At 39.1% G+C, this 20183-nt stretch overlaps 1 protein-coding gene across 1 annotated transcript in view; it reads right to left on the bottom strand.

Moving 5' to 3' along the window:
* Window positions 1-20111, bottom strand: part of SLC18A2 (solute carrier family 18 member A2) — a 28063-nt gene extending 7952 nt beyond the window's left edge. The window contains exons 1-9 of the mRNA XM_085319027.1: window positions 19991-20111; window positions 17916-18267; window positions 12151-12209; window positions 10171-10254; window positions 6865-6957; window positions 5851-5940; window positions 5700-5743; window positions 5560-5620; window positions 413-508 (exon numbers count right to left, since the gene is read on the bottom strand). Of these exons, the coding sequence (XP_085175153.1) occupies window positions 413-508; window positions 5560-5620; window positions 5700-5743; window positions 5851-5940; window positions 6865-6957; window positions 10171-10254; window positions 12151-12209; window positions 17916-18267; window positions 19991-20111 (1000 nt within the window). The remainder of the gene's footprint in view (window positions 1-412; window positions 509-5559; window positions 5621-5699; window positions 5744-5850; window positions 5941-6864; window positions 6958-10170; window positions 10255-12150; window positions 12210-17915; window positions 18268-19990) is intronic.
* Between the last annotated feature and the right edge of the window lie 72 nt (window positions 20112-20183).

Here is a 20183-nt window from a genome sequence, read left to right as displayed (position 1 = left end):
GTTGCTGCACTGTATGAATGCACGGCATGCATGCAGGTGTACCAGCCTGCCCTGCCGGGCCAGCTCTGCTGCTCAAACTGCCCCAGAGAACTCACTTTCAGATGCGCTGGGGCCTGAACGGAGCCCAGTAGGACTGGCACTCTGCAGGGACCAGCATAGTGCCATGACCACCTGCATCTGTTTGTCCTTGCAATGCCAGTGTTGCACCTTGTTTGGATCTACATTGCAATAATGGCAGTTCCCTTTCTATTGCTTTTACAAACCTATGTATGCAATTGTGCCACTCTGACAACTTGAAGATAGTTACAGAAAATGACTGCCCTAAAGCACATAAGATAATTGCTACTGGGACCAGAACAGAGACAGACGTTGGATAAAATATACAGAAAACAAATAGTGTACTGTTCTTTACCAAGCTGCCACTTTCTCGAACACATGGTCTCCATCATCCAGATGGGTAATGCTGGTTCAAGCATAGCAATAGCCATATTCGCAAAACAGATTGATCCTTAGAGAAAGAATAGGAGAAAAAAAGTAAAAATTATTTCTTTTGACTATTAAAAAAAGCTATACAAAGAATAGATGTTTTTACCAAGACATTGAGCTCTTTACAGTTCTATTTGTTATGTGTTAAATGTTGATTAATGTTAAATAGCAGATAATGCAAAACCACTTAAGACTAACTTCCTATATATTTCAATTCTCCTAGAAATTCTACAATAAAGGTTAAGCTATTTTCATAATGTGGAAGGAAGGGGAACAGAGTCTGCAGTGAGCATGATGACATTTAGAAAGTTCATGAGGTCTCACTGTTGTACAAATGATAAACTAAAACTACAATCCTTTGGTCTTTATCTCTAGCCCCCCGGGGCAAAAATTGAGCCCTATTATGCAAGACACACCACTCTGACCCCACTCCTTCGTCATTTGAAAATGACTAAGAAAAGACATAGAGGTCTTGATCCAAAGAAAACCCATGAGACAACCACAAGGATGTCTATCCCCCTACAATAGGGAATTTGGTGAAGAGATCCTAGAACCAGCAGCAAATAAGTCTTTAAGACTCAGCAGCCAATAAGTCCAGTTTGGCTGAATTTGCCTAGCCCTATTAACTTCAAAAACTTCCCAAACCCTTTTGAATTCTAGGACCTTTAGTTGTTCAAATGCAAAGCAGTGAAGGTGCTCATTCAATCTTGCCTGCTGACTCAGCTCTGTCAATGCAGAATTTCATTTCTTGCACTCCACAACCTGCAGGTTGAGATTCCAGTGGGTTTATGTCAAGTTCRTCTATCCTCAGTAGTGCACTTCAGCTGCAGTGGTGGGGTTATTAAATCTCACAGCATTTCGTTCGTTTCAAGATGGCTTTCCCACTTCCTCAAAAGAACCTGAAGCAGCTAAAGTCTAATGCAGGGCAACAGGACACGTCCCCTCTGCTAATCCTTTACAAAATTACTTTCTAGGGGATTTAGAAGTCACTTACGGAACCGATAGCCTCAGGCATGTGTTCCCACACATTTCTAATATTTGTAATATTTCTAATATTTGAAATATTTCTAATATTTGTAATCTCTGAAATTTAGGATCATATTGAAGACTCTTACAGTAGTTTACCATCCAATTTTTACTTTTTTARAAAAAGCTTAATTTGTCTGAGGTCAGTGAAATATTATTTTTCTTGGAAAAAGTTCCTCTTCATACAGTTCAAAACAAAATGAGCACTGATGTCATTCTTTGTTCAAACCTGTCAGAATATATTAGACTGTGTATCTAAGATGCCTAAAATAAACTTTCAAGCTGGCTCACTCACTCCCTTCCTGGGGCAAGCAGCAACAGTTCAGCATTGCTTACACTAAAGATGTAATGTTCTGTCTACAGCTAACCTTTCTACTCTGTTTCAGGCTTCCACTAGTGGAATGTCTACAGGCAACCCTAGTTATACACCTAGGGGTTTTCCTGTTCCAAACCAAAATCAGTCAAGCTTGAGCAACTTCTCATGCCAGAAAACCACTTTAAGCCACACAAAGAGCAGCCAGAGAAGTGCAGCATGGTTCTAACCGAGGTGACTGAGCAGCAAAGATCTTATTCTGCTCTTAACAAACTTTACAGAAGCCCAGAAATAGTTGTGCATGTGGATCTGTCTGGCATGCATTTCTCATTAGGAAAAGACATCACCAGAGTTTACCAAACTCAGTAAGTACATCACAACAAATTATGTCAGGTTCTTTAGGACGTACCTCAAGAGAACAACGAGAGCCTAAGATGGTACTCTGCAAGTGCAAAGCCCCATAGAGATCATGCCACCTTACTGAAGCTTTCTCAAAAGACAATGAAATAAATCTCATTTCTACACTACCTGAGGCTGACCTCTCTTAAGAGAGTCTCAAGGGCATAATTCCTACATTGCTTATTCTTATTCAAATTAGAGTAAATGTTCTGTAAGTGTGACACTGCTACTTTCCAGCTGGATCCCATCTCCATGGCTGAGAACCCACTAGGCTTTTGACACAGTACCATAAATATCACCAATATTTTCCTGTGAAAAGGCAGATACCCAATGAAAAGCTGTCAGGCACCTTCTCAAGAACCCATATGCTCATGATGATATCTGTCTCAATTTACGCAAGTTCTAGTTTTTAGATTTGATAGTTAAAACTAACTTGTCTGTCAAGGCAACTTCGTAATCCTATAGCACCTAGAGCTTTAATCCCTGTCAGTAAGGCCTAGCTATGAGAATTACATTGGCTTCATTTGTTGACCTCCACCTAGCAGCGAGAAAAGCTGTCAGTAATGTTTCTTTCGTCTGGGTACATGAGCACTGATAGCACTGAGAGATATCATATCTGACACAAACCATGTAGAAGGAGGCAGGATCTATATTTGCTCACATTTTCCCTCTCCTGCAGAGCTTTTTGCATGAGCTCGTTATATCATCACATGCTGAAACTGCRGGATGAAAAGGCAGAGGTTTACAGTTCTGTATCTCTCCTATGCCACATCCCAGTAGTGCAGATTAGGGCATTTCCTAGTCTCCTAGAGATCTAAAGGATGCTTAATCCAGAAAACTGCAGTTGCTCACTAAAACAAAGTATCTATATGGACCCACATTAAATCTGTCCTCACAACTACCTGACTTATATCACTGAAGTTTCCTCTAGGTTTTCTGGAGTGTGAGCAGTAAGAAGTACTGTTACCCCCCTCTGCTCCTTCCCCTGTCAGTGTTTTTCAGTTGTGGTTAACTAATCAGCCAACCAGAGATGCAGTGAAATTTTTACTGAGGTAGTTAACTGGCTTAAAAAGCCAATCAAACCTTGTAATCCCCCTGAGCAGTACAGATGTGATGAGGCTTTTAACCTTTCCCCTCTCTAATCATTGCATCTGAACATTCCCTGTTGTCCTGCAAGATAGAAGAAATATCCTTTTTACATATGGAAAAATATGTCATGGAGAGACAGTGATTGTCTCAAGACATTAGAGCATGGAGCTAACTCTGCTCCTAATTAACCACTTACCGGCCCTTTCCCATTAGCATCGGAATCCAAAATTCCCATCTGACAAAATAAAGGAAAACATCCAACATCTAGCTTGGGGTGTGGGAGAGCAAATGAAACTTTCAAATACCTTTCTGTGTAAAAAATGACAACTTCAAAAGTGAAGCAATTGTCATCTAAACAGTTTATTTCTGGTGTATTTGGACTGACGTGCACTAGTAGGCAAGAGAAAAGACTGACTTTAGATTTGGTATTTGGGATTCATCTCTGCTTCCACAGCCTCCTACCTAACAGCGAATTTGGTCTGCAAGGGAAATAAAGCTGGAGGAAGAAGGGGCTGGGGCTACAGAATATACATATATCATCCACATTATCAAAGTGCTGAGCAGTCTCTATTCTGGAAGACAGTAATGCTGAATGTTGTACCTATCCCGGGATGACCCAGCTGGGCTACCGACTGCACTGGTGGGACTGTTTTTCTTATCCTTGGCAAGGATGCATGGTGGGAAGGGAACAAATGACCTGGCACCAATGGAGAGCATGGAAAGAAACGGAGCAAAGGGGGTTTTAACATTTCTGCCCTTTGTACCTCCTTTCTTTCCCTCCCTCCTGTCATGCCCAGCTGCAGTGGATCAAAGATGGGAAGGGGAATTGGGAAGCACCAGCAGTGCTTCCTGGCAAATGCAGGGAAGCAATAGAGAAAAGGAGACAGGGCAGCAGAGAAAATGTATCTGATTAGGTCCTGATTCCAGGTTACCTATCCTGAGTCTTTTTCACCAGTCTAGCTCTCAGACTGGTTGCTTTATCGAGGTCCTAAAACATCAGCTGCAACAGCTTCTCAGAGGAGAGGACCAGTAGAAATCGAATACTACAAAAATGTGTTAGAAAACGGAAAAAAATTACATCCTTGCTCCTAGCAGATGCAGAGGATGGTCAAATGAAAGCAGCACTTAACTGTTTATGCAAAGCCAAATTTTAGCCAAATCTTAGTCAAGCAAAGTACCCCTTACAGATCTATCCCCTGGTCATATTCTGGGGCTTAAAATAAATTCTGTTACAGATTAGACCTTGACAGGGATTACATTACTCTCTAGATATCTACTTTATATGAACCCTGTATGATGAACCTTACTTAGCAGTACCTGCTACTAACCACTGTAAGTGACTAGATACTGAATTAGATGTATGATAGATTTGATCTCTTATGACAGCTGCTGTCTTTGCTACTCTCTTCCCTTAAACACTCTTGTTCTATGGCAGGCTTTTTTAATGCTCCAAGAATTTCTTAAGCCAAATCACTTGTAAAACTTTGGTCAGAGCTTGATTAAGTGTCTCGTCACAGAGTTAAGATAACGATAATTTCCTAAGATCACTAAAACCAGAGAACTCAAATAATGCCTGTAAAATTGCTTTGTAGGACAATTATGTTACAAGTAGAGGAACACAGTTGTAAAAATTATGATGTGTTTTCAGGTATCTGATGAACATAAAAAAGGCCAAGTTTAATTACAGACTTCTTCAGAATAAATGTTCAGTGAAACATGATGTGAAAAAGCAAACTTCTCTCTCAACAGAAAAAAATCATCAAAGGATAAAGGTAATACAAAATGCATTTCACTATTTGACCCAGACTTTTTGTCAAATATAATCCATGCCCTAGTGGCTAAACTCACACCCTCTTCAAAGTTTAGCATATTTCCTTATGCCTGCCCACGATGTGTTGGCAATTCCTCTATCCAAACGCCTTAGCTCTATTCATTTGCCTTATAGAAAGTTCTAGGTCACATCTAGTGAGATATAAGAAACAGTTCATTATTTCAGTAAGTCACTGCAATTCATTAGCTTTCTCCAGGCTAGAAAGGCACCTGTATTTCTAACTTCCATCCTATTATATTTCTAGTGATGTACTAATCTTGTATTGCTAATAAATGATTTTGTTATTTGAGCTTTATGTAAATGAAAACTGCAGATAACATTACAGCTACCTAGGTTAACCTGAGGCATTTTAGGATGCCAGCTGTAACACCAACAGTCAGTAAAAAAAAAAAAAAAAAAAAAAAAAATCAAGTACCTGCTGCGATAATGATGTAAGGGTCCTTCAAGAGTGTCAGTAATGGTGACCCTTTCTGACTCTATGAAACACAGAAAAGCTTGGGTTTATGAAAGGCAGAGCATTATTTGTCACTTGAAGTGTTTTATGTTAATACTTACTTCTGCTTGTGTTCTGGATGGCTGTAGCACAAATAATTGAACAGCTGCAAAAGGAAAGCAATGCTGTAACATTTCTTCAAGAACGGGCTTAGATGGTAAGGCATGGGAGGAATGTGCTAGATGGAAAATTTCAATGTTCATATTTACTGACCTCCATCTAACAGCGCCAATGCAGCCAGGACAAGGAAAGGAGAACTCTTCCCCACAAACTCATACATGACACTCCCAAAGGGTGGGCCCACTGAGAGGGAGAAATAAAGGAAACAGTTCTGCAGCTTTATTCTGACTCCAAATACTTAGCCTTTTCAAGGGTTTGGGCATGCTGCTACCAACACTCAGTGACCAAAACCCTCAATTGAAAAAAGAAAAAAAACCCACAAAGCTCATTGATCCTTGTGATTGCAATAAAGAGCCATATTTTTAACTCAGAACATACTGCTCCATGAAAACAAAATTCAAACATCTCAGAGACTACTGTCTGACATAGGTCAAATATGAAACATCAAGCACCAGCCAAGTTCGACTTACTTTTCTCTCTTTASTCACTTCACTCCATTAATTTCGATTATATTAATTCTATGAGTCAAAAGAGCAGATCTGGTCCTGGAAGCCAGTGAGAATCAGATAGTGCTACTGAGGTGACCTTCATTAGACAAAGTGATCACAGCACCACCAAGCTGAAACTTGATCAGAGTGGGGCACAAACCCTTTAAAGTGCTGCATTCGTCTCCCGCATTTAAAGATTTATGTGGGTAAGAACACAGCCTGTAGTCTCTATAAAGTCTATTGAAGTCATGAACACTAACCTACGCCACTAAAACCCAGTGATACAACTGAGTGAGCACAGTAGCTCTGACTCACTGCTGACCACTGGACTGAGCACACTGGTAAGAGGAGACATTCTGAATCGGGAGGTAATTGGTAACCAACATTTGAAAAACTTCTGTGTATCAGATGTGTTTACCTTTAAGAAAATGTATCTGCCTAAAGAAATACATTTTTATGTAAAAAAGCTATTCTTAGCATGCACCAGTAATCTAATCCTGAGACAGCATGATAACACTGCACTTGATCAGAATCTTCTTCTGCTTTCACAGGTCACAAATACATGTTTTAGGGAATTTCAAGGGATTTCTTTTGCTGGCAGAGTCTTCATCTCACTCACCTAATACTCCCATAGCAAGACCTCCTAGTGCAATTCCCATTGCGTTGCCTCTCTCTTCATCGTCTGTATAAACACTGGCGAGCATGCCCATCCCTAACAATAAAAAAAAAAAAAAAAAAAAAAAAAAAAAAAATAAAAAAAGAAAACATATACAAAAAAAAAAAAAAAAAAAAAAAAAAAAGGCAGCTGTTTACTACGCTGTTTTGTCATCATTCACCATCCCTACTGATTATTTGACAGAGATGACAGCAGGTATAAAAGGAAGCTGTATATACATCTCCTCCAGACGGAATTCACCTTGAAGCAAAAGAGAATCTAGCAAGTGCAAATGGTCTCTAAGATCATGTTCCATCATGTTCTGTCATTCAGGTAATTTAATGATGTCCTGATTTGCTAGATTCTGTCTTTGCCGCACAGCTTTTAGATTATGTTTTTCAACTAGGTGAAACACAGCTTTTGACAAGTATTCACTGTCTGTTATTTATACTCCAGTGCTTGACACACAGGTCTGGTGACCACTCAGACATATCACTGTGATCAGTGGAAGCTATGCTTTGAACATAATGTATTATGCAGTGCTGATTACTTTGAAAATGAGTATTTCAAGGTCAGCATCCAAAATTAAAATATGATTTTGACCTTTATCTTCATGTAACTCACTTCTGCATCTGATGATGATAAGCCTTCATTTCACAAAAGGAAACATGGAACCAAATTCATTTATGTTTTTGTGAAGAACTCAGACACTGTAATGGTAAGAGCTATAGAAGTGTTCTCATAGAAATTAATAATTCTGTTTTCAAATCATGGTTTGAGTAGAATTCAGTAAATAAGGTCCATAGCTGTGTGGTGAACCAGAAGGAGAAAATAAAATGTTGTGATCTGTAAGTTATACTGTCCATCACGTGCACTAAAACGGTAGATATTCTATGTGAATTAACATACTTATTAAAAATTGTGGATCACATCAACTTGTTAGCAAGAACTCTTGGGGAGCAAGTTAGAAAACATCAACATTCACAATGAATTTGTCATATTTAGAGAAATAATCTGGAAAAAAATAGGATTCAGTACAAAGAAGATAGAGTTTTACACTTAGATAAGAATGATTACATACAGAAATACAGGATGGTAAATGATTGGTTGGAGACAACACTATGTAAAAATTTTGAGTGTTATAASAAATCATAAGCTGAACATGAGTAAGCAAGTGTTGCAAGAAAGGTGAATTATGCTTGTCTGTACGATATGTAAAGTAATTCTTTCGCTCTGGCTGGCACTTAAGAGGTATCAAAGCTTCTTCTGAACACTGGGTCTGGTTTTGGTGTAGCACGGTAAGAAAGATGGAGGCGACTGGAGACTATCTAGAGAAAAGCAATGAGGATGAGCAAAGGTTTAGAAAATGTTGTCTGCAAGGAACAACTGAAGGACTTTGGATTTAAAACTAGAGAGGAGAAAACTAATGGGTGTGGCTTTCAAACATACAAAAGAACCACAAAGATAAAGGAAACAAAGTGTCCTTCACGTTCTTTCTGGATATGGGAATTAGAAATGCATTTTAAGTGACAGTAAGGAGGCTTTAGATCAGAGAAAATTTCTTAACACTAAAGGTTGTTAGGCACAAAGGTAGATGTTGAGGGAACTTCTGAAAACTTTTGAGAACATGCTTATCAAGGATCCCTCAGGAATGCCAGACACACAGCTGATCCGATCCTCTCTGCTCCAGCCCTGATCAGGAAAGGGCTGGACTAGATGGTCTCTTGGTCTTTTGTCCTCTGTTTTGTTGTTGAAAAAAGGTCATGTGCTCATATAAGAACTGAATTTCAGTGTGCTATTCGCACAGTTGCTGAATTAAAGATGAACAATAGTTTTGATTCTTGCATGTTTTAACTTTGGAAAGTTTGAGCTGCAGTCTTAAAGTTGTTTAAAATCTATTTATTTTGTGTATGACCACCCATGCAATTTTCTTGTTCCTTTTTATAAGGGCAAATTAGAAACACATATGGTATTACACAGCATACAGAGGACTCCTGCACAGGAATCTGCCCCAGCAGATGCCTTTATATCCATTGCACTGCATTTAACAAAACAGCTTCTACGGGAAGCAGACGATAAACTTTTATGTAGATCAGTTCCACAGATAGCACTTGTGTAGTGACTTCCTCAGACAGCTGCTGACAGCAGAGAGGTAGAGAGGTTGGAAAATCTCTTGTTTTGTAACAGATTCTAAAAGGAGAGAGCGCAGATATTTTGTCCTCATCCTTTCTCCTTGTCTTTACCTTCTCCACCCTGGATCTTCATCCCACCCCTGCCAGCTCACTTAGCCACATACCCATAGCTTTTCCAACTACTCATCCACTTTTAATCTCTCTGCTTAACCAGTATTTGTTGCACAGCTTCAAACTCATCCTAACAAGAAAGCGTTTCTCACTGCTAGTTCAAATGCTCAGTCTGGGGCATTGAATATTGCTAGCTGCCCCAAGCAGCCCTGCCCACACGTGGGCTAGAGCAAAATTCACGCAAAAGGAATTTGGATTCAGCCGCCAAATTCTTATCAAGTTACTACAGAGTACGTGACCTCTGTTTACAGAGCAGTCTAATTTGGAAGGAGGGATTTTCCTGAGGAAGCCAAAGGACACACTCTTGACAAAAAGAGTCTATTTTGACTCTTTTTGATCTCCCCTCCCAAGCCAAATTCATGTTCCTGCTGCCATTGTACGAATATTTTCCAATAAAAGATTGTGAAATATTCTAATATGAACAATACATATTTTCTCTAGCCTCAGTCTCAAAAATGGTTGAACAATTTGGACTGAAAGCACATACTCCATTTCACCTACTTCAAAAAAACAAAAAAATTTGAAGGAGACACCTAGTACAGGARACAAGAGTCCAAACTGGTAGATGGAATTATAAGCTACTGAAAACAACATTTTATAACAGGAATTTCAGTAACAGGTAGAGCTACTAGTTTCAACTGTAATAAGTGCAGACATAAGTTCCTGATGACCTTTAAAATGGCTAAAAATGAATTTAGAATGTTGAAACACACATGCGGAAACCCCAGGGAGAGTATAGTTCGTTTAGTTTTCTACCTTACAACAACCTAAATACCAAGGAATTCTGAAATGACATTTGCTTTTGGGCTTATTTATATTAAAGAGGCAAAAAAAAGTGAATTTGATTTAATTGAATAGCTCAATATTAACTATTGAAATCATAGACAATATACAATTAAGAAAATGACTGTCACTAACAATGGCAGAATCTGTGATCTGTGTTTTATTCTTTTGTACATTCTCTTACCTGCCACTGAAGAACAAGAAGAACCCACTCCTTGAAGGGATCTTGCAATAAACAGTAATGCGTAGCTGCCTGAGAAAGCAAACACTACAGAAAAAAGAGAGGTAGATTTTAAAAATTAAGTTAACTCTAACTAGGTTAAAAAGTTAAATTTCTTTATCCCAAAAGCCTCATGCAATTTAGTCAAGCACTTACAGTGACTTGTGTCACTTTCAATGCTAACTGCATTATTTTCTCTTATTGCATTTTGATTTGTCAGTGGTGAATTGTTCTTAGTCGTCAAAGCCTCCTGGTAACACAGAATGCAAGCATACAAGCAGTCTTAACTAATTACTTGGGATTAGATTATACCCTGTTTTGATTCAGCTGCACACAAATGGAGTCATAAGACCTCTCCTTTCATATCTGCCTCCCTATGCTGCTTCATTTAAGAGTGTCCAGTTTGAAGCTCCAGGCACTTTATATACTCCCCCTCCCTACACCTCCTCCCCGCCACCCAGTGTTTCCTCCAATAAGCAAATGGATGGAGAGAGGTTTCACAGAGGTGCTGCCAACTCCACACTAGATGTTGTGTAGCAGAGTTGGTTGAACGTGCAGGGAAGTCACCTCCACCCCTACAAGGGCTGTAGCAAGTTACTGATCCTCACAGCAGCAGAGCACCAGAGAAACTGGACCTGAAGAGGTGCCTACCGATAGTCTCCAGAGCAAATTTACCCAGGACTCCCCTCCCTGCCTTTATCTGTTATTTAAGACAGATGCTGCACTCTTTAGTCTGGCTAAATTCCCCATTCACAACCCTGCAAGATCAGAGTGTCCCAGAAAACCAAGTGTGTCTCTATCCATTAAACCTTTGTCATGGTCAGTATCATTAAATTTAGGATGAGTTTTTTAAACATTCTTTCTGCTCTTATTGGTTAGCTAAGGAATTTCCCCAGACAGCATATAGCTGGGGGAAGCTGTTACGTGCCAACTATATCTAAGATCCATACGCATTTCTCCCACCCACTCCACTGCATTATGCCTCACAACCTTTCCACCAGATCTTACAAAAATCCCTACTCATGTAGAGAGAAAAATAAAATAAAGGAAGAAAGAATGTCAACAAATCTAGACTATTCCCCTCTGCCCTGAAGTAGGCTTACTGCTCTTATATTCATTTCAACCAGAATTTGTCTAACATGTTCCCAAAATCTAGCAGTGCTGGAAACTCTACAACCAAGAAATCTTTTCCAGCATTTCATTCCCCTTGTTGCGAGAAATATTTTTCTAATATTTAACGTAAATTTTCTTTGATGAATTTTTAAACTCACTATTCCTTTTCTTACATAGAACAGACAAAGAAAATGGTTTATTCCCATCCTTTTAGTCATAGACTTCAGTATGTCCTAAGTTTGCTTTCTGAAGCCTGTTCTTTTAATCTTTCCCCACAGGCTTCCGATGATCACTGATGTTCTCCTTTATACTCTTTCCATGTGTTCTACATCTTTAAGTGCCATGCCAAAACTGAATACAAAACACCAGCTGATGCCTTATCAATGCCATTAGAGTGGACAGGTCCCTCTGTGATGTTTAGCAACACTGTTAATTCATATTTGGCTTGTGATCCACTGCAACCCCACAATATTTTTCTGGTAAGCTCATACAATAGCTAGTTCTTAAGAATTCTGTAAAATAGCCCCCTGCCATGGCTGACCTTTTTATCAGTTTAAAACTGCCTGGACACCACTAGCTTCAGATTACAAGAACCTGAGAGAAGGATGGGGGCAATGAAAGAGACCAACCCAGATGGGCTAAAAGGTGGAGGAGAATTTCTTGTCTGTAAGAATGTATTTCTCAGATCGTACCACCATCCATCGAGAGCAGCCATACATTTTCTTTTGAAATAAATCCCTCTAAATCAACAAGAGCGCCTAATGATAATTATTGTAGATTATTTATTCTAAAGGTATATCTGTACTGAATCAAATAAACATGAACACTTACTGATTGTTGACACAAACATGATGCAGAAGCCAGCAAACAGTGGAATCTGGTAGCCTATTCTGCAAAACAAAATGAACATCCACATTTTTAGGATCATCCCACTGACATTTTAAGTTAAATTTTCTCAGGTGAGTGCTCTAGAATTGCACACACACACGCAAATGCAAACCTCTAGTTTCTTTGTAGGTTTTGCACTATTTATATTGGACCATAAGATCAAAATTGCCTATGTTACCTGTGCCTTCTCCCCTGGTACAGCAGACTTTTTATCTGAAATCCATGAAATAAGCCTTTCTCACTTTAGAATCTGATAGCCCTCTTCTTCTTTCTCCATAATTGTTTCAATGCAGCCCCCCTGGGCATCCACGGGGTTGCCAGGGATATAGGAACAGAATATTTGTCTGAGCTTGCTGAACTTTGAAAAAAACTAGTAGTTTCAATGATCATCTGTTTCCATCCTCATCAGACAATGACTATAATGAGACACTGTCAAACCACTGGCTTTTCTCTAGGACGAATTGTCATCAGCTTTGCTGGGAGGTCTGCCTAAATTAGGAGCACAGGAAGAATCCCAGAGAGTCTGAGAATATCATTTTTGCTTTTCCATGATTTTAGGAGTAACAGTGGAGCTGATCAAAGCTTTCTTCATCAGCCCACTTCTTCATCAGAACTCAAAATAGTCTGCAGAAATGTCTGGTTGTTATTAAAATTTTCAAGTTTCCATGAAAGAAAGGGTTTTCTGTTGGAAAAGCAAACATTTTTTTTTAGATAGCTAAGAATTGAAATTTCAACAACAACAAAAGAAAACCCTTACAATATGTTATTTTTCCTCCCATTACAAATCTACCCTTGAATCAAAAATGCTACCCAGTTAGTTCTAAAGACATTCTTTATATTCTGTTCAGCACACTTTATTAATAGCTTCTTTTTTTTAAAAAAAAAATTGCTTCTCAAATGTATTTGCAAAGACATTACCTAATTGTCCAATTCTTAAGCAATGGCCAATTCTTTTCAAAGAAATACCAGTTGACTTCATCTTCCAACCATTTGGCAGTATTGGGCATTAATACTGGCAGAACTGATTTATAATCTAAGTAGGTCAGTTAAAAAATGAAATGGTTTATAATTACTCTTTATTTTTAGAAATACGAAAGTCTTGAGATATATGGACCAGCTGCTGAGTTTTGTTTTTTCTTATTCTAAGTTTTGTACAAGTAAGACTATTGATCCTCTAGAAGTCATGACCGTTCTTGCTTAAGGGAAATTCTTACCCACACACAGCTGACATCTGGTTAGGTTTAACGCAGATTACCTTTTTCTGCATGGTCTTAGCAAATCCTGCTATATACTGTATGTATATACTCTCTATCATAGTCAAACCACTCATTTTCTTGAGCACTTCTTTAAAAACACTTCAAGAGAGTCGCTTGTTCATTTGTAAATTTGAAACAGCTGCAGAATCCAGCATGTTCTACAAAGACTACCTGCAGCTAAAAATGCTTCCCAGAAGCATTTCTGAGTTGCAGAACAGCCAGAGTCCTTAGTTCAGGAGAGAGAAAAGGCTGCTGCTGAGGGGGAATGCCTAAATTACTGAATCACTCCATTGCAGTGCCAAGTTGGACCCAGATTGCAAGGCTGTTTGATAGTGGATGATACTCATTAATAACATTACCCTTGGATAAAATAAACCATTGGTAGGTACAGTGCTGCAGCAAACCAAAGCTTGCACTGACCAGGTTAGGAGCAGTGGGTGATCAGAGCCTAATAGTCTGTTCATTACAGCACTGCAAACCCACTGAGTTCAACGCCGCTACCGCATTGCTATCGAGGCAGCACTGTGGACAACACTTGCTAGGTCGGCCTTTGGGTGGCCGCTCTCTTCACTGGGGAGGGAGTACRGCAAGAAGAATATTCTGATCAAGATAACGGACTGCTGAATGTGTGAGAGGCTAAGGAAGAACCTGCAGGGACAGCAGTGCCAGGTGAAAGTGTGGTTCCTGCACTCTCTACCTAAATGCTCCGTGCTCTAGTGCAGGGCAGGTTTTGTTCAACCTGGATAACTGATCATTTCAATCACCTGCGTAAAGAACGGTTCCATCTGAACTCAATTCTAACTGAGCAGTTATAAATGCTATTCTATGCTTCCCTCTCCCTCACTCTCTGTATGTATCTTGTTCATAAATACATCACGGTTCAGGCCTCAATCTCACTTGCAAATGGATTCAGATCTCTACTCAGGTTGGCTTTAAAAATGATTGTGAAAGTATCACTTCATTTTTTAATGACTTTTGATGTTACATTTGAATAAACACAAAGTTAAAGCCGTATTATTTTTCAGACTAGAGGAGAAAGATACATGGCAGACGAGACCCTTACTGACATTAGTAGATTGTCTGGCCGGCTCACCTGGGCACTAAGCCCAAGCCACAGAGCTCCGTGATAATTTGAAGAAAATAAGGGAGCAAATTGGTCAGTCTCACAAGCACAGCAGCTTGTTGACCGCTTTCTTTATTGCCAAGTGTTAGGCAGAGCCCTGAGTCTCCCCTCGCCGACACATCCTCCCGACAAAGGGTAAGTGCCCTGGATTAAGCGTTGCGCTGTTTTGTATAGTTTCTTATCGATCTCACTACAGTCACGAACATACTGTGAATCTGAGCCATAAAATTGTATCAGGTCTGTTCTGAAGTAGTGCCGCTGTGAGAAAWATGTTGCTCACATCCTAGGGCAAAGCCACAACCTCAGCTTTTCGTTTGCTATGACTTTCACCGGCATTTAGAGATGAGGTAGATTGGGCTGTTTTGTGAATCACCCGTTCACTAAGACAGGTGTGCGTTTGTCTTGTATTCCTTGAAAAAAGCTAGGCTTTAAATAAGAGCTAGTGTTTAGCAGTTTACTTCTTAAATTAACTTTGAAATTTATTTTTACAAATCCACACCTCCCATGGTTGTACAAAAAGTGAAAAAAATAGTCTAGAAAACATTCAGAAAACCTAAAAAGCCTCCGTAATTACGGGCACAAACTAGTGTGAATATAACATCCTGTTGCATCCTACATGGACTCAAGCACTTAAAGCTACAATGCACTCTAAGCAAGTAATTTCACATTCCTTCAAAACGCTAAATCACTCCTAAGTAATACTATTCTTTCACTGAAAAAAAATAAAACTATGGCCACAATGTACTACCTGAAAAGAAAACTTGCTGGGCATCTTAACAAACAGGCTGTGCACATTAATTTTTAATGGAGCAATCCATTTTCCTTAAGCTGTAATATTTTGATGAAATTTTGCAAAAGTAATAACTATGATAATTATCACTGAATAGTTTATCAGTGGTAGAGTCTTTACAATGACAACTCAAGTATCTCCAGTTTCATTTACAATGATCACAGAGGTTACTTCTTTTTAACTAAACATACTTTATTCTTAAGAAATGTCAATGTTAAGGATTTTTTTTTTTTGCCAATGACTTCTATAGTTAATTGATAACCGTATTAACTGATATTTCCCACTAAGCATTTYTCAGAAGAAAGGCAGATACTGGTACTAAGATATAAATAATACATGAAAGAAACACAGTAATCCTCAAATCTAATTTAGGGCTACTGTGTCGTTAGGACGCTCATTTCTCTCAGTATGAAATATGCTTGTCGCGCGAGAAGCTAGGGCGTATCTTGTCCTTGATTACTCTTTTCCCAGGTGTTGGGCRTCTGAGCCTGCCCCGGAGACTGCAGCCACATGCTCAGCCCCGTGCGAAACCCTGAGGAAAGTTTCTCAGCTGCTTCCCTCTTGCGAGTGAGGCGCATCACTCCTCCCTGACCCGAGACACCTTGCAGCGCTTCCAACACCGACCCTCGCGCCGGCCGCAGCCCTGCTAGCGGCCGCGGAGGGAGGCACCGCGCRCGGAAGCGCCTGCGGCGCTGCTCCCACGCCGAGCAGCTGGCACCTCTGGCCGGCAGCGATCCCGCGGCCGCCCCCGCGCCTGGCCGCWGGCAGCGCAGGGCTCCGCCGCGCGTCGCCCGGGCGAGGGCACAGGCGCCGACAGGGACACGCACACCCTCGCTCACGCAGATGCCTGCCGAAGGAAGAGCAGAGGTTACGGCTGGAGCATGACGTGACCGCAGCGCTGAGAAACCACCGACAACACGGAACGTGTCACTTCTTTTTCCCTTGTTTGGTAGCTGGTGCAAATTATACTAACAGCAGAATCCAGAGAAAAGCAAATATAGAGGGCAATTATTTGGATGGCAAAAAAAAAAAAAAAAAAAAAAAAAAAGAAAAACAATATAGGAAATCTGGGTAACAAAAATTTGTTTCCCTCTTTAACTCACAGACCTATTTGCGTAAAAGTGACTTTGCAGTGGCATACATATAGGTGTGTAGGTGGTATGTAGTGGAGATACGGTGAAAGGAGACAGAAATGAGACTATCTAATTTAAAGCTTTTGTGTCTACACCAGTTCCACAGATTTAGTACAGTTTTTGAATTCATAACATTTTGAGTTAAACAAGTGCTTATCCCTCAAGTGGGCACTCTTCCATCAGATTAAAATTAAACTTTCACTTTAATCATCGCAGGGCATAATCTGTAAAATTGAATAAAAGTGATTTTGACTTCAAAAGCAGAAATATCTAATATTTATGTGTGTTGGTTGTTTTGGTTATTGCCACAGCATTGATTCTCAAATAAAAGAAAGTGTTCCACAGGGATAGGTGGAYAAATTAGCACTGTAGGCTATTTTCTAAGAAGAAATTTCTGCTTCATAAAAATAGCTTAAATAAGAAATACAAAAATTAGTGATCTGACTAAATACAACTCCGAGATTACTTTGTTCAGATATTGACCTCACATTCTCATGTATTTTGCTTCTTAGAAAGAGTACAAATTATGTGGGGAACAGGTGTACAAAATACTAACAATAAAATCAAATTAATTCTATAGTTACTAAAATTTAAAATAACAACTATCAATACTTTTTAATCTCCATGCAAAAACTGTTAGTGACTGGTTTATTTCTTTTTTGCACATCATTGATATTGGCAATTATATCCCTGATACTGTTCAAATAGATCTTCTAAAATATAGTATTCAAACTTAATTTGTGCAAGACCATATATATGAAAAAATACAGAGAGAACAATTTGAAGGTTAGATTAGATCATGTACTGATGTAAATCCATGTAATCCTTTGAACTCAGGGATGAGTACGGCATCAACAATCTATGAGAGACTTGTTCCCTTTTCATTAAAGTCCACGAGAATTCCTCACTTGGTTCTTACCGCAGCGTCCCAGCACACGCATCAGGAGCGTGGACGACCAAGCTGCGCGCTGAGCTGCGAGCCCCTATGAGGGCAAGGGAGAAATCTGGGCAGTGCCCATGGCTTCAACATCACATTTGCGTAATTTAAGCGCAATAGAACTACCATCAATTCACAGTGCTTCGCTGTCATAAATACTGAGCTATAGTGTCTTTTGGCCTCACACACTTGAGCGGTTACCTTACATGTATTGAAGAAATTTTAACATAATTTCAGTAGGAGTTTCTATGAAGACCTTGCAACTCAGAAGTTAAGAAGTGTATGATACTTCAGGTATCAAATGGCTTGGGCGTAGCTTACCCCTTTATTTTGGAAAAGAGGATTCCACAATTATTCCACAATTGTAAATTTCCACAATGCAAATTTAAATTACTTTGAAGTACTAATCCAGAGTAAAATATCAATATAAAATGCTAATTGAATAACGTAACAGAAAAAAATAACATACCTGTTTGTCAGTGGCCCTATGAAAGGGTTAGTGATAAGCTGAACTATCGCTTTTGAAGCAAACAACAGACCAACTTGAACATTTTCATTCAGCAGGTCCTTATCTTCCTTAGGGCAATCAGATGGCGAAGTAGTCACATTCACTATCATTTGCTCTGTCTGAGTATGATGCAGCTCTCTCGGTCTTGTCTTATCAGATTCATTTCCAGTAAGCATTGAGGAGTTGTCATAATAGGAAAAGATACTCTGAAAATGGTCTGTTGTTGTTGGCGCTGTGGTAGGCTTAATAGTCTGGATGTTTGTTGCATTTTTCTCATGTTTGATGCTGTAAAGGTAACTGGGAATTATTGGCACTGGAAAAACAAATAGAATATATTGGCATTTACTATCAGGTTATTTGTAAATAAAATCACTAAATTTTCTTATTTGCTTTATCACCAGTTAGGAAATATAAGGCTTTCCTGTAAAAAAACATCAGTAAGGGTTCTGAAGGCCTGAAACACAGAATTAAAAAATTGCTTAGAAAAAAACACACATGAAAACTTGGAAGTGCAGTTAAAACAAAAATATCTTTTGCCTTAATGTTTTTTTTTTGCCATTTTTAATAAAAAGTTTTCTATATAGCCAACATTCAATAAGCAAAATTTGAGAAGTACTGAAGACCATGTTTGTACCATATATTTGTTGCAGATTACTGCATAAATCCATTTAGTAAGATGTGAAAACATAGAAGCTAAGAAAAGCTTTAAAACTATTATTAAAACACAGTATTAAATACGTAATAAAACATTTATAAAACATGTCACAAAAATGTTGCGTAAGTAACAGCCATACGAAAGAAAAATTCATAACACTCTGATGTTCGTTAAACTGAATTAATATATTGATAATTTGATTTCTATTTTAAAAAAATCTACATTTAAAAGATCACAAAGAAACTGTTGAAGATGAGCCTGTTTTATATGACTTGGGATCTTAGCTGCAACTTAAAAGCATTAATATGTATTTCAGAAAATAGTATTTCAGAATTAATAAAAACAGACAAAGGTTCATTCTACTAGAAAATAGCAATGACAGAATCACCAGTTGTCATCTCATTTTCTCACTTCCTGAAGAAGTCCAATCATTAAGTCTGCAAACTGAAATAATGTAAAGGGGCTTCTCACATAAATATTACTGAATAACATGTTAATAAATTTATAGGAAAATATATTCATGTAAAAACTCCAAAACTGACTTGTCAAAATATGTACCTAAATGTTTTTGTTAAAGTCTTCATTATATTATCTGCCTTTAAGTATCAGCCTTTAGTCATGCGCCTGATTAAACTGTGACACCACAGCACTGTCAGTCAGCTCTGCAGAACCTGATTCACTTCTTCGAGAAGCAGGTGTGCTTGTGTGTGCGCGTGTGCACATCCATGAACCAGGACGGGCTCTCGGAACCCTTTTTAAAATTCATAGAAATATGCAATTTCGAATCATAGCGGATTTCTAAAACTACTGATTATGAGTAGATTCCTAAATGTTGATACTATGTCATTGAAGGCAGTAGAAGTTTGCATCTTAAAACTTAACAAGGATTATTATATTAAAGCAACTCATGGAAGTGCTTTTCTTAAAACCCGCTTAGATTGTTTTCTCTTTAATCTATCATTTTAAGACCAGTGTGGGGGCAAAGGAGACTATCACAAGGAAACATACATCTCAAACGTTATCTAGCCTGTTCTTTCAGTTGCGTGACCACAGGAGAAACAATTTGATGATGAGCTAAAAATACTGTTATCTGTCATTCTCTCAAGTATTAGTGGCTTTCAGTAGAAAAAGAAATTACGAAGAGCCTTTTGTACAATGCTTATCCTGCAATTAACATAGCATAAAATAAAACTTTCTTATGCATGACAGTGTGCTTGCAATACCTAAAACAACACATACGTTTCAAAATGACTAGTTGAAAATGTTTAATTTGAAAGAGAGCATTAATCATGTATTCAGGGATGATGTAGAGACCTGGTCTGTACATCTGTCACGGGAGGTTATTTCTGGCAGAAACTGGAAGGAAAAAAAGTCTACATACCGACCACGGTCAGCAGCATGTTGTCCAGGAGCAACGCGATGAAGACGATCAGCAGGATTAGTTTTCTGGACTGCTGGCTGTCCCTGAGCCAGCGGAGGACGCCGAGCTCCCCCCGCGCCATGGCTCCGGCTCCCCGCGGCGCCGGTCGCGCTGCGGACACGCCGAGGCAGCGAGCCCCGCGGGGCGCAGCAGC

The sequence above is a fragment of the Rhea americana genome, unplaced genomic scaffold, assembly GCF_003343005.1.
Source record: "Rhea americana isolate MKP2758 unplaced genomic scaffold, rheAme1 scaffold_57, whole genome shotgun sequence".
In the NCBI taxonomy this organism is placed as follows: Eukaryota; Metazoa; Chordata; class Aves; order Rheiformes; family Rheidae; genus Rhea; species Rhea americana.
The sequence above is the reverse complement of the archived record's forward strand: the minus strand, read 5'-3'. Positions and strand labels throughout refer to the sequence as shown.